The sequence below is a fragment of the Callorhinchus milii genome, unplaced genomic scaffold (genome assembly GCF_018977255.1).
Source record: "Callorhinchus milii isolate IMCB2004 unplaced genomic scaffold, IMCB_Cmil_1.0 Scaffold649, whole genome shotgun sequence".
Lineage (NCBI taxonomy): Eukaryota > Metazoa > Chordata > Chondrichthyes > Chimaeriformes > Callorhinchidae > Callorhinchus > Callorhinchus milii.
Window position 1 is genome coordinate 35,416 of NW_024705390.1, and position 13,737 is coordinate 49,152.

The window sequence follows — 13,737 nt, forward strand, 5'->3', positions numbered from 1 at the left end:
AGTGAGTCAGTGTGAGATCAGTCAGAGAGGGAGTGAGTGAGATCAGAGAGGCCTTAGGGCTGAGGTCCGGTTGGACACCATCAGTGTGAGGTCCAGTGTTGGGCACATTGCAGTGACCATCCAACAGGACCATGAAGGTCCTTGTGATGGCTCTCGCTGCCCTCCTGCCTGTGTGCAGTGCGCTCCACAGTAAGTGGCCCCAGACTCTGACTGTCACTGTGTGTTATAGTATATTCTGTGTATTTTGGGGGGTGCGGAGGGGGAGATTGGAGCAGAGATTGCAGCGGAGTTCCTTTTCTCAGTCTGTCACCATTCACTGACACTGTTCTCTTCCCTTCCGTGTGTACACTGTGAGCTGTGCCCTGTGTGTACACTGTGAGCTGTGCCCTGTGTGTACACTGTGAGCTGTGCCCTGTGTGTGCACTGTGAGCTGTGCCCTGTGTGTACACTGTGAGCTGTGCCCTGTGTGTACACTGTGCCCTGTGTGTACACTGTGAGCTGTGCCCTGTGTGTACACTGTGAGCTGTGCCCTGTGTGTACACTGTGAGCTGTGCCCTGTGTGTACACTGTGAGCTGTGCCCTGTGTGTACACTGTGAGCTGTGCCCTGTGTGTACACTGTGAGCTGTGCCCTGTGTGTATGCTGTGCCCTGTGTGTACGCTGTGCCCTGTGTGTACGCTGTGCCCTGTGTGTACACTGTGCCCTGTGTGTACGCGGTGCCCTGTGTGTACGCGGTGCCCTGTGTGTACGCGGTGCCCTGTGTGTACCCGGTGCCCTCTGTGTGCACTGTGAGCTGTGCCGTGTGTACGCGGTGCCCTGTGTGTACGCGGTGCCCTGTGTGTACGCGCTGCCCTGTGTGTACGCGGTGAGCTGTGTGTACACTGTACGCTGTGCCCTGTGTGTACACTGTGCCCGATTTCTCCAACCGAACCCCCTACTACCCTGTTCACACCCTGCGTTCAGCGGGCTCCGGCCTGCTTCACCTGCCCGCCTCGCTCCCGCGACTATTGGCGGGTGGGCCTTCCCGCCACTCTGCCCCCACCCTCTGGAACTCCATCCCGCAGTCCCTCCGCCTCGCACCCTCCCTCGAGCCCTCCCTCGCCATCTTCAAGACTCACCTCTGGACCCTCCTCTTTGACCGTGCTTTCAATCTCCTGCTACCCCCCTTGCCCTTCACCCTCCTCCACCCCGACCCCCGGCTCGGGTGTGTAACTCTGTCTGTCCAGCGCCTTGGAACATCCTCCCGACATGAAAAGCGCTTTACACATGTAATTTTGTGGTGGTGGTTGTTGTTATAGTTATTTCTCTGTTACAGCACCGAAGGAGACCATTGGCCATTTGTGCCTGTGCCGGTTTGGGGCTGGGAGGGGAGGGGGGGGCGGTGGGGGTGCAGGGGCTGAGGGGTGAGTGGCTGAGGGAGTGGGGCTGATGTGGAGGGTTTGACGCGGAGGGGATGAGGGGCACAGATATTGAACCTGGGTTCCTTTTCTCTGTCTGTGAGATTGCTCTCGTTCCCTCCGTGTGTTCACTGTGAGCTCTGTGCGCTGCTGTTGTATTATTGTCATTCCAGAGATGGACACAATACTCCAACTGAGCCCCAACCAGTGATTTCTAAAGATTTAGCAAAACTTCTTTGCTTTGTACTCTGTGCCTCTATATATAAAGCCAAGGATCCCATAGGCCTTTTTAACAGTGTGTCGTGTCGTGTCCTGCCACCTTCAAAGGTTCGAGCACGTGAACCCCCAGGTCTCTCGGTTCCTGCACCCCATTTAAAATGATACCATTTATCTCGCAATATCTCTCCTCATTCCTCCTGACAAAGAGACTGACACACAGAGAGACAGACACATACACACACAGACTGAGACAAACAGAGACAGACACAAAGACAGACATACTGAAAACTGACACCGAAAGGCAGAGAGAGAGAGTGAGAGGATGTGTTGTGTGGATGTGATGGACACTCACTCACACAGAGCCACAAACCGCCAAACACAAATCGCAGCGGAAGCTTTTACCCGGAGCCACTTTGCCAACGTTTCAAAAGGGAATTGGAAGGCACTTGAAAAGGAAATCATTGGAAGGCTTTGGGGAGAGGGAAGGGTTGAATATCAAGACCAGCCGATAGGTGTGTGAGATCAGTGAGTGAGAGAGAGTCAGTGTGTGTGGAGTCGCCGAGTGACAGAGTCAGTGTGTGAGCAGAGTGTCTGATTGAGCTGTGCCCTGTGTGTACACTATGCCCTGCGTGTGCACCGTGCCCTGCGTGTGCACCGTGCCCTGCGTGTGCACTGTGCCCTGCGTGCGCACTGTGCCCTGCGTGCGCACTGTGCCCTGCGTGCGCACTGTGCCCTGCGTGTACACACTGAGGTGTGTTTACACTCTGAGATTTGCCCTGTGTGTACACTGTCTCCTGTGTGTATACTGTGAGCTGTGCCCTGTGTGTACACTATGAGCTAATTGCGCTCTGCATGCGTACTGTGATGTGCGTTTGCACTGTGTTTGTGAGTGTATACTGTGAGTTGTGTGTACACTTTGAGCTGTGTGTACACTGTGCCCTGGGTACGCAGTGTCCGATCATCCAAAACTCTGCAGCTCGTGTACTCTCACCACCAGACTCCGTGACCCCATCACTCCCACCCTCGCCCGACCCCACTGGCTCCCCACCCCCCAGAGGATCGAGTTCAAGATCCTCGTCCTCACCTTTAAGGTCACCTTGTTGTTGTCCTGCATGTACACTGTGCCCTGGCTATAAACTGGGCCCTGTGTGTACACTGTGTCCTGCGTGGATAATGTGAGCTGTGTGTGCACTGATCTGTGTGCTCTGTGCCCTGTGTGTACACTGTGAGCTGTGCCCTGTGTGTACACTGTGAGCTGTGCCCTGTGTGTACACTGTGCCCTGTGTGTACACTGTGTCCTGTGTGTACACTGTGAGCTGTGTGGGCATTTGACAGTTGCGAGCGTGTGCTGTATGTGACAAGTGTGTGTGAAGCGTGTGAACAGTATGTACTCAGTGACCTGTTACACACGTACAACCAGTGTGTGTGTTTGTGTCTGACAGAGCCTCAGGTGTTGAGATTCTTACAAACACTGGTGTCAGCGGACGGAGAACTTCCAGAGTACTACTGTGCTGCGATGTTGGATGATGTTGAGATCTATCACTACGACAGCAACAGTGAGAGAATTGTCAGTCGGATTCCCAGTGTACAGACGGCTGTTAGAGAACAGCGCTTCCCTATACGTGTGGAGGAGGTGAAGACAGATTATATGTGGTTGAAGGAGAAAATGTTGTATATGATGAAGAGCAGGAATATTATGAGCGGTGAGTGGTTTAATATTCTCAGTGAACATCCAGCACCGTTCACTGTGTGTGAGTGTGTGTGTTGAGAACGTGTGTGAGGGAGAGTGAGTGTGTGTGAGTGTCTCTGTGATTATGTGTGTGAGTGTGTGAGACGGTCGGTGATGGACAGACACACTCTGCGCTGACACAATGGCTGTCAATGGCTATTTCAGGGGCTCACTATGCCCAGGCGATAACTGGCTGTGAGGTGAGGGAGGACGGCACTACAGACGAACACTTCACAGTCGCATTCGATGGTGAAGATTTTCTCAGCTTTGACAAAAACGACCTGAGATGGATTTCTGCTGTTCCCGAGGCTCAGACCCTGAGACAGAAACTGGACAACGACAGAGACATGAATCAGGATTGGAAACAGGTCCTGGAGAATGATTGTCCTACTTGGATGGAGGAATACTATCAGTATTCAAAGTCCACCTTCCAGCGACAGAGTGAGTGTGTGTTGTTACTAATATGGCCTTATTATATGGTTAAGCCTCGCTGTGTCAGGGTGGGCTCAGTGCTGAGCTGTGTGTGACTGTGCTCCCCTCCCCAGGCCGCCCTGACGTCTCAGTCAGTTACAGGAGGGACGTGGGGGGGAGAGCCCTTCTCTCCTGTCTTGTTACTGGCTTCTATCCGCGGCCCATCGAGGTGACCTGGACAAGGGACGGCAACACTGTCCACGAGGTGGAGTCCAGCGGTGTATTACCCAACCACGACCACACCTTTCAGACAGTGAAGCAGATGGAGCTGGAGACGGGCTCCGCGGGGGAGCAGGGCTTCTCCTGTCTGGTGGAGCACAGCAGCCTCCAGGGGGTGTTGGAGGTGCCGTGGGGTAAGATCAACAACAACAACTCGGGTTACACAGCAACCTCACACGGGGCAGCGTCTCGAGCACTTAACAGTGGTGGGGCTGACACAGGGGGAGGGGGAGGGGACCGTAAGCACAGTCAGAGAGGAAGGTCTTCAGGTGTGATGTGAAAATGGGGAAGGAGGGGGCAATGTGGAGGGATTGAGGGAAGGATTTGCAGAGTTTCAGACTGTAGTGGCTGTCAGACAAGTGTGAGGATCTTGAAGTGGATGGTCTCTCTGATAGGGAGCCAGTGGCGCCTGGTGAGGGCCGGGGTGATGGGGGTGATGGGGTGAGGTGTGTCGAGCGGGTGGTTATACGGGCGGTGGAGTTCTGGATTAGTTGGGGTCTGTGGATAGTGAGGTTGGGGAGACCAGAGAGGAGGGCATTGGAATAGTCAAGGTGGGAGGTGACAAACACATGGACAAGGGTTTTGGTTGTGTTGGGTGTGAGGTAAGGTCGGAGGTGGGCAATGTGGAGGAGGTGGAGGAAAGTGGTCCTGGTCAGGGACCGGATGTGGGGGAGGAAGGACAGCTGAGGGTCGAACCTGACGCTCAGGTTATGTACAGGTTCAGTGAGTCTAAGGCAAAGGGCGGTGAGGTTGAGGAGGTCAGAGCCACAGGAGACACGATGGGAGCCAAGGAGTATGGCTTCTGTCTTGTTGATGTTCAGCTACGGGAAGTTTACGCTCAACCAGTCCTTGATGTCTGACAAACAAACTGACAGGACATCAGGGATCTGGAGTCACAGCTGGAGGAGGATTGGGTGTCAACCACATACATAGGTCATCCACACACATAAGGTCACAGCGGGAAACCGGGAATAACATGAGGTGTCAGTCTGTCTCCGGGAGAACTCTCTGTCTACTCTAAACAGCCGCCCATCGCCCCTTCTCATCCCATTCTCCAATATTCTCTCATACTCCTCACCTCTCTCTCTTCCCGTCCTCCAATACTCTGCAGATCTCTCTCTCTCTCTCTCACTTGTTGCTTTCTCTCTTCTCATCCTCTGACCCTCTCCCTCTCTCAGACTCCGCTCCTCTCTCACTCTCAGGACCTTAATGAAAGTTTGGTTGTTGTTCACTCCGAACAGATGGGAAAACAGGGAGAACTCCGGCCGGTTCCACTTCCTGGATCCTGGGCCTCATCATCGGGGCTTTGCTGGTGTCTGGGATTGTGGAGATTCTCGTCTGGAAAAGAAAACGAGAGCGAAAAGGTGAATAAATGGGACTGTCGCGGGAGCCGATTATCAGAGAGAATCATAGAATTATACAGCACAGAAGGAGGCCATTCAGCCCATCGTGTCTGTCTCTTTGAAAAGTGCGATACAAATCAACCCCACTCCCCCGCTCTCCCCCCATAGCCCTGATCAACCCCACTCCCCCGCTCTCCCCCCATAGCCCTGATCAACCCCACTCCCCCGCTCTCCCCCATAGCCCTGATCAACCCCACTCCCCCGCTCTCCCCCCATAGCCCTGATCAACCCCACTCCCCCGCTCTCCCCCGATCAACCCCACTCCCCCGCTCTCCCCCCATAGCCCTGATCAACCCCACTCCCCCGCTCTCTCCCCATAGCCCTGATCAACCCCACTCCCCCGCTCTCCCCCCATAGCCCTGATCAACCCCACTCCCCCGCTCTTCCCCATAGCCCTGATCAACCCCACTCCCCCGCTCTCCCCCATAGCCCTGATCAACCCCACTCCCCCGCTCTCCCCCCATAGCCCTGATCAACCCCACTCCCCCGCTCTCCCCCATAGCCCTGATCAACCCCACTCCCCCGCTCTCCCCCATAGCCCTGATCAACCCCACTCCCCCGCTCTCTCCCATAGCCCTGATCAACCCCACTCCCCCGCTCTCCCCAAGCCCTGATCAACCCCCAGTGGGAATTCTCCTTGTTCCGCCTATCGAATCCCCTCATCATTTTCAAAACTTCTGGAGTCTCCTCTGAACCTTCTCTGCTCCAAGGAGAATAATCCTCACGTCTGTGGCCTCTCCTGATAACTGAAGCCCTCATTCCTGGTGCCATCGCGGTCAATCTCCTTTGCACACTCTCCAATGCCTTGACATCCTTCCTACAGTGTGGGGCCCAGAACTGAACACAGTCTGTGTCTGAGGCGTAACCAGTGTTTTATAATAATAATTATCACATCACTGGTCCTGTGGTTCACTGACCCCCACACCCGTCACTGTCTGTCTGTGTTACTGGGTGTTGTGTGTGAGAGTGTGAGACCGGCTGTTGTCTCTCTATGTGTGAGACCGGGTTTTATATGTGTGTGTTGTCTCTCTGTGTGTAACTGACTGTTGTGTGTATGTGTGTGTGTGTGTTTGAGGGCTGAACGAGCATCACTGGGTCTGTGTGTAATTGACGTCTGTTTATTGACAGGACCCGGGACTCACCAGTACAGCCGTCCATCCAGTAAGTGAATAACAGTGCGGCTGTACACCGGGTCAGACTACACTCTGCAAGTGGACGTGTGTGACGTGTTCTCTGCTCACCTCACTGTCAAACCCTACAATGTACAGCAATTTCTGTCTGTCTGACTGACTGTCTGACTGTAATGTACAGGCGTTTCCTGTCTGACTGTGACATACAGGCATTTTCCCTGTGACTGACTGACTATAACATAGAGATATTGACTGTCTGACTCTGACTCCATCTTTTATCTGTTTCTGGTCACAGGTGAAGAAAGCGGCCAATCATCCAATGGTCAATTAACAGGTAAGAGCCGGTCAGCGCCACACGGCCTCTCGTGATCCCCAGTCACTAACCCGCTGTGAGGATCAGGACTGGGCTGTGACAGTGCCACTGGGGGAGTGGGGGAGTGAGTGAGGGAGTGAGGGACTGGGCTGTGACAGGGCCACTGGGGGAGTGGAATCCCCCCCCCCCATCCCCCCCCCCCCGCGCTCACCGGGGACGTCCTTCCTGAGACCGGGAAGTGATCCCAGTGAAGCTCACAGGGTATTGGCCATCCAGTGCCCACTGGCACCGGGGCCCTGGCACTGAGCGGGTTACCACTGGCCACTGGGGCAGCCACGCGGCCCACTCGGCTCCTGTTATCCTGCGGCCAAAGCCCTGAGGGGTCGGGCAGTCCTCGCTGGACAAGCAGCGGGAAGCTGCCAGACAGGGCTCTCAGGGGCAAAGCTGTGGGTTTAGTGGGTTAGACTCCAGCAGTTACCCCAACGCACACTCTGGGTCCCCCCCAAACCACTCACACTCACACACACACACTCACACACACACACACACACACACTCACACACACACACACACACACTCACACTCACTCACACACACTCGGGGTCCCCAAGCCTTGGCTCTGGCCAACCCTCTCCAGGATCAGGTAAACACCATGTGTCCTGCACAGAGAGAGAGAGAGAGAGAGCACTCCATCCCAGACACGGGGAGAGATCCGTGTGGAGGTGACATACACACGTGTGACTCTCAGGCCTGGTTTGGGGACTGTTAAGCACAGTGATGAGTTTGTGTGGGTCAGACACGCGGCTGATCACGGTGACGTGGGTCAGACACGCGGCTGATCGCGGTGACGTGGGTCAGACACGCGGCTGATCGCGGTGAAGTGGGTCAGACACGCGGCTGATCGCGGTGATGTGGGTCAGACACGCGGCTGATCGCGGTGACGGGTTTCCATGTGGGTCAGACACCCGGTGTGATGGACAGCACGAGGTCACAGCACATTGCCTGCAGATGGTGTGAGACTAACCAGGAGTTTGGGTGTATTTTTGTTCTCAGGAACCCGGAGCGAGTGAGGAACGGAGAATGGAGGAGCGGAGCTGAGGGACTGAGAGGAGCACAAGCGAAGGCCTGAGGGTCCTGGTGTCTCCTTTGCTCTCAGTCACTGATTCTCTCTGAGCGTCACTGGTATAACAGCAGATTCTGTTCACACTGACGGTGCCTTATCACATCATTGAGACGTCTCAAGTGAAGTGAATTGACTGTATTTGTGGGCGAAACATCACATTTAAAAATTCAAGATTCTCTATTAATAGTAATATCAATAACACAATGATATAAAAATATAGAGAGTGTATCTCGGGAATTGTAGAAAACTGTTGGAGTACTGAGAGTCTGTGTCTCTGTCCCTCTCTCTCTGTCTCTCTCTCTGTCTCTGTGTGTGTCTCTCTCTCTGTGTCTCTCTGTCTTCCCGTTCCCCCNTCTGTATCTCTGTCCATCTGTGACACCAGTTGTCACCAGCAACTGGGGGAGGGGGAGAGGGCAACAGCGGAGGGGGAGAGGGCAACAGCGGAGGGGGAGAGGGCAACAGCGGAGGGAGGAGAGGGCAACAGCGGAGGGGGAGAGGGCAACAGCGGGAGGGGAGAGGGCAACAGCGGAGGGGGAGAGGGCAACAGCGGAGGGAGGAGAGGGCAACAGCGGAGGGAGGAGAGGGCAACAGCGGAGGGGGAGAGGGCAACAGCGGAGGGAGGAGAGGGGAATAGTGGAGGGGGGAGAGGGGAAAGGGGGTAATTGTGGGCTCGTGTGGAGAATAAACACGGACACGGATGGGTTGGGCCTCATTCGCTGTTGGATTGTGTTTAATTCTCTGTATGTACGTCAGTCAATACTGTCGTTGTTGGGGTGTGAGTGTTGGTGTGTAAACACGTGTCATCTCAGGGGTTTCCGTGTGTCGGTGGCTGTGTCTCTGGTTTGTGACACACACGGCTGATCAAAACAAGCGTGTAACGTGTCACAAGTATGTGTGGGTGTGAATTGGGCTGTGATTCGGGCGATTTATTCTTTGTCAATTTCAAGGAATCAAAATAAACTGAAAATGGTTCATTAATATTTGAGCAAAATTTGTGATGATATTAATGGGTAAAACAACTCAATGTTTCTCACACTCAGACTGGAGTGTGTGAGTGAGTGTGAGGCTCACAGTGCCCCCCCCACACCCCCACACTGCCCCCCCCCACACCTGCCCCCCCCCCCCCACACTGCCCCCCCCACAGCCCCCCCCACACTCGTTCAGCCCTCACACACACACACACACATACACACAACAGTCAGTTACACACAGAGAGACAACACACACATATATAAAACCCAGTCTCACACATACAGACAACAGCCGGTCTCACACTCTCACACACAACACTCAGTAACACAGACAGACAGTGACAGGTGTGGGGGTCAGTGAACCACAGGACCAGTGATGTGATAATTATAGTTATAAAACACTGGTTAGGCCTCAACCACAGACGGTGTTCGGTTCTGGGCCCCACACTGTAGGGTTAGAGTTAGTTAGAGACTGTGTCCAGTTCTGGGCCCCACACTGTAGGAAGGATGTCAAGGCATTGGAGAGTGTGCAAAGGAGACTGACCGCGATGGCACCAGGAATGGCACCGGTGACCCGAGGACACCCATTCAAAATAGTTGTTAAAAGAAACAGAGTGGAGGGGAGGAGACATTTTATCAGACGCAAGTTGTTGGGATCTGGAATGTGTTGCCTGAAAGGCTGGTGGGAGCTGATCAGGGCTATGGGGAGAGAGCGGGGGAGTGGGGTTGATCAGGGCTATGGGGAGAGAGCGGTGGAGGGGTTGATCAGGGCTATGGGAACAGTGGGGGAGTGGGGTTGATCATGGCTATGGGATAGAGCGGGGGTTGGGGTTGATCAGGGCTATGGGGGAGAGCGGGGGAGTGGGGTTGATCAGGGCTGTGGGGGAGAGCGGGGGAGTGGGTTGATCAGGGCTATGGGAGAGAGCGGGGGAGTGGGGTTGATCAGGGCTATGGGAGAGAGCGGGGAGTGGGGTTGATCAGGGCTATGGGGGAGAGCGGGGGAGTGGGGTTGATTTGGATCGCACTTTTCAAAGAGACAGACACGATGGGCTGAATGGCCTCCTTCTGTGCTGTATAATTCTATGATTCTCTCTGATAATCGGCTCTCGCGACAGTCCCATTTATTCACCTTTTCGCTCTCGTTTTCTTTTCCAGAAGAGAATCCCCACAATCCCAGACACCAGCAAAGCCCCGATGATGAGGCCCAGGATCCAGGAAGTGGAACCGGCCGGAGTTCTCCCTGTTTTCCCATCTGTTCGGAGTGAACAACAACCAAACTTTCATTAAGGTCCTGAGAGCGAGAGAGGAGCGGAGTCTGAGAGAGGGAGAGGGTCAGAGGGCGAGAAGAGAGAAACGAGAGAGAGAGAGATCTGCAGAGTATTGGAGGACGGGAAGAGAGAGAGGTGAGGAGTATGAGAGAATATTGGAGAATGGGATGAGAAGGGCGGATGGGCGGCTGTTTAGAGAAGACAGAGAGTTCTCCCGGAGACAGACGGACACCTCATGTTATTCCCGGTTTCCCGCTGTGACCTTATGTGTGTGGATGACCTATGTATGTGGTTGACACCCAATCCTCCTCCAGCTGTGACTCCAGATCCCTGATGTCCTGTCAGTTTGTTTGTCAGACATCAAGGACTGGTTGAGAGTAAACTTCCCGTAACACTTACTGAAAGGTCCCCTCCCCCTCCCCGTGTCAGCCCCACCACTGTTAAGTGCTCGAGACGCTGCCCCGTGTGAGGTTGCTGTGTAAACCCGAGTTGTTGTTGTTGATCTTACCCCACGGCACCTCCAACACCCCCTGGAGGCTGCTGTGCTCCACCAGACAGGAGAAGCCCTGATCCCCCGCGGAGCCCGTCTCCAGCTCCATCTGCTTCACTGTCTGAAAGGTGTGGTCGTGGTTGGGTAATACACCGCTGGACTCCACCTCGTGGACAGTGTTGCCGTCCCTTGTCCAGGTCACCTCGATGGGCCGCGGATAGAAGCCAGTAACAAGACAGGAGAGAAGGGCTCTCCCCCCCACGTCCCTCCTGTAACTGACTGAGACGTCAGGGCGGCCTGGGGAGGGGAGCACAGTCACACACAGCTCAGCACTGAGCCCACCCTGACACAGCGAGGCTTAACCATATAATAAGGCCATATTAGTAACAACACACACTCACTCTGTCGCTGGAAGGTGGACTTTGAATACTGATAGTATTCCTCCATCCAAGTAGGACAGTCATTCTCCAGGACCTGTTTGCAATACTGATTGATGTCTGTGTCATTGTCCAGTTTCCGTCTCAGGGTCTGAGCCTCGGGAACAGCAGAAATCCATCTCAGGTCGTTTTTGTCAAAGCTGAGAAAATCTTCACCATCAAACGCCATTGTGAAGTGTTCGTATGTAGTGCCGTCCTCCCTCACCTCACAGCCAGTTATCGCCTGGGCATAGTGAGCCCCTGAAATAGCCATTGACAGCCATTGTGATCAGCGCAGAGTGTGTCTGTCCATCACCGACCGTCTCACACACTCACACACATAATGACAGGGACACTCACACACACTCACTCTCCCTCACAGATGTAGTCAACACACACACACACACACAGTGAACAGTGCTGGATGTTCACAGGGAGTATTGAGCCACTCACCGCTCATAATATTCCTGCTCTTCATCATATACAACATTTTCTCCTTCAACGTCACATAATGTCTCTTCACCCCCTCTACATGTACAAGGAAGTGCTGTTCTCTAACAGCCGTCTGTACACCGGGAATCCGACTGACAATTCTCTCACTGTTGCTGTCGTAGTGATAGATCTCAACATCCTCCAACATCGCAGCACGACTGTACTCTGGAAGTTCTCCGTCCGCTGACACCAGTGTGTGTAACAATCTCAACACCTGAGGCTCTGTCAGACACAAACACACACACTGATTGTACGTGTGTAACAGGTCACTGAGTACATACTGTTCACACACTTCACACACACTTGTCACATACAGCACACGCTCGCAACTGTCAAATGCCCACACAGCTCACAGTGTACACACAGGGCACAGTGTACACACAGGGCACAGTGTACACACAGCTCACAGTGTACACACAGCTCACAGTGTACACACAGCTCACAGTGTACACACAGGGCACAGTCTACACACAGGACACAAGTGTACACACAGGGCACAGCTCACAGCGTACACACGTACACACAGCTCACAGCTCCCTGCAGCCCTGCGATGACTGTGAGCTCAGTCACGCTGTGGGGGGAGGGGGGGGGGTAGGAGGAGAGGGGTTCGCACCCCACAGCCCCTGTAGCTCAGGGGTTAGACCCCTCGCACCCCACAGCCCCTGTAGCTCAGGGGTTACACCCCTCCCCTCACCCCCACAGCCCCTGTAGCTCAGGGGTTAGACCCCTCCCCTCACCCCCACAGCCCCTGTAGCTCAGGGGTTAGACCCCTCACCCCACACCCCACAGCCCCTGTAGCTCAGCGGTTAGACCCCTCCCCTCACAAGGCAGAGGATGTGGGTTGGATTCCCGAGTGGGACAGGACAGGGGGAAACCTTAGGCAGTTTCCTTACCCACCCCCACCCACACCCCACACCCCACCCCAGCCCCACCCCCCCACCCACACACCCCCCCCCCCACACCCCCACCCCCCCCCCCACCCACCCCCAAGCCCACCCCCCCCCCCGCCACCCACCCCCACCCCCCACCCCCCCCCACCCACCCCCACCCCACCCACTCACGAACAGCAGTCAGTGGGAACCTGCAGCTCATCAAATGGTCGATCGCTTTTCCGGTGATGATCCCTTCGACCAAAATAGATTTTGACCGAAAGATTCCGGTGGCTTCAGCCGCGGCTGTTTTCCCACAACACGTACGTACGGTCACTGCGCTGTCCTGCGAAGGGCTTTGCGACGTCTCAGGAGACGTGAGAAGGCGCCGCGTCAAACGCGAGGATTATTATTAATATCACTATTATTGTGACAGTCCGACGGCCACTTACTTTGGAGCCCAAAGCACAAGGGCAGGAGGGCAGCGACAGCCGTCAGGAACAGCTTCATGGTCCTGTTGGCTGTCACTGCAATGTGCCCAACACTGGACCTCACACTGAGAGCCTCTCAGCTCTGGTCTCAGACACTGACTTAGTCTCTGACTGATCTCACACTGACTCACTCACCGCCAATGGGAGGATCTCGGGAGCCGCTCGTAACGGGTCTCCGGGAAAAGGCTCTGAAACAGGTTGTGATCTGTGGTTCCTCCCCGTGGGGGGGTGTGTGTGTGAGAGAGAGAGGGTGTGCGTGTGTGAGAGGGTGTGAGTGTGTGTGTGTGTGTGTCTGAGTGTATAAGTGTGCGATTGTGTGTGTGAGTGTGAATATGACTGTGATTGTGACTGTCAGTGTGTCTGTCTGTGACTGTCTGAGTGTTTGTGTGACTGTCTGAGTGTCTGAGTGAGTGAGTGTCTGAGTGAGTGAGTGAGTGAGTGCAGTATCTCCTAAAAAAAAACTACCCTCGATCCGACGTTCCTGACGAAGCCCCTGGAACGCGAGTTACACCCCTCCCTCCACAAACTGCTCCACTCTCCCCTTGAGCCCCTCCACTCTCCCCTTGAGCCACTCTACTCCCCTCTCGAGCCCCTCCACTCCCCACTCGAGCCCCTCCACTCCCCACTCGAGCCCCTCCACACCCTTCTCGAGCCCCTCCATTCCCTTCTCGAGCCCCTCCACTCTCCTCGACCCTCTCCGCTCTTTCCTCGATCCCCTCCACTCTCTACGCGATCCC

At 54.9% G+C, this 13,737-nt stretch overlaps 2 protein-coding genes across 4 annotated transcripts; one reads left to right on the forward strand and one right to left on the reverse strand.

Moving 5' to 3' along the window:
- Positions 1-8,218, forward strand: LOC103173525 (zinc-alpha-2-glycoprotein-like). Of its 3 annotated transcripts, none has more exons than XM_042346351.1 (8): positions 1-189; positions 3,058-3,318; positions 3,510-3,785; positions 3,890-4,168; positions 5,276-5,398; positions 6,566-6,598; positions 6,863-6,901; positions 7,934-8,218. In XM_042346351.1, the coding sequence occupies exons 1-8, from the start codon at positions 132-134 to the stop codon at positions 7,948-7,950; spliced, it is 1,086 nt and encodes a 361-aa protein (XP_042202285.1). In that variant the 5' UTR covers positions 1-131; the 3' UTR covers positions 7,951-8,218. The 3 variants fall into 3 exon arrangements, with proteins under 3 accessions (XP_042202285.1, XP_042202283.1, XP_042202284.1); XM_042346349.1 differs by lacking the exon at positions 1-189 and adding an exon at positions 1,909-2,127; XM_042346350.1 differs by lacking the exons at positions 1-189; positions 6,566-6,598 and adding an exon at positions 1,909-2,127.
- A 1,855-nt stretch (positions 8,219-10,073) lies between these two features.
- Positions 10,074-13,024, reverse strand: LOC121852260 (major histocompatibility complex class I-related gene protein-like). Its single transcript, XM_042346355.1, has 5 exons — positions 12,962-13,024; positions 11,602-11,862; positions 11,134-11,409; positions 10,751-11,029; positions 10,074-10,226 (listed from the first exon to the last, which is right to left on the reverse strand). The coding sequence occupies exons 1-5, from the start codon at positions 13,017-13,019 to the stop codon at positions 10,096-10,098; spliced, it is 1,005 nt and encodes a 334-aa protein (XP_042202289.1). The 5' UTR covers positions 13,020-13,024; the 3' UTR covers positions 10,074-10,095.
- Between the last annotated feature and the right edge of the window lie 713 nt (positions 13,025-13,737).

What these genes read in the sequence shown, in the direction of transcription:
- LOC103173525 (XM_042346349.1), top strand. Translation starts at nt 1,938, where the DNA reads ATGTGTTGTGTGGATGTGATGGACACTCACTCACACAGAGCCACAAAC. An exon ending in GGTGTTGGAGGTGCCGTGGG is followed by an intron (nt 4,169 to 5,275) that starts GTAAGATCAACA and finishes CACTCCGAACAG; the next exon opens with ATGGGAAAACAGGGAGAACT. An exon ending in AAGAAAACGAGAGCGAAAAG is followed by an intron (nt 5,399 to 6,565) that starts GTGAATAAATGG and finishes GTTTATTGACAG; the next exon opens with GACCCGGGACTCACCAGTAC.
- LOC121852260 (XM_042346355.1), bottom strand. Translation starts at nt 13,019, where the DNA reads ATGAAGCTGTTCCTGACGGCTGTCGCTGCCCTCCTGCCCTTGTGCTTT. An exon ending in CTTGTGCTTTGGGCTCCAAA is followed by an intron (nt 11,863 to 12,961) that starts GTAAGTGGCCGT and finishes TGTGTCTGACAG; the next exon opens with AGCCTCAGGTGTTGAGATTG. An exon ending in GGTGTTGGAGGTGCCGTGGG is followed by an intron (nt 10,227 to 10,750) that starts GTAAGATCAACA and finishes CACTCCGAACAG; the next exon opens with ATGGGAAAACAGGGAGAACT.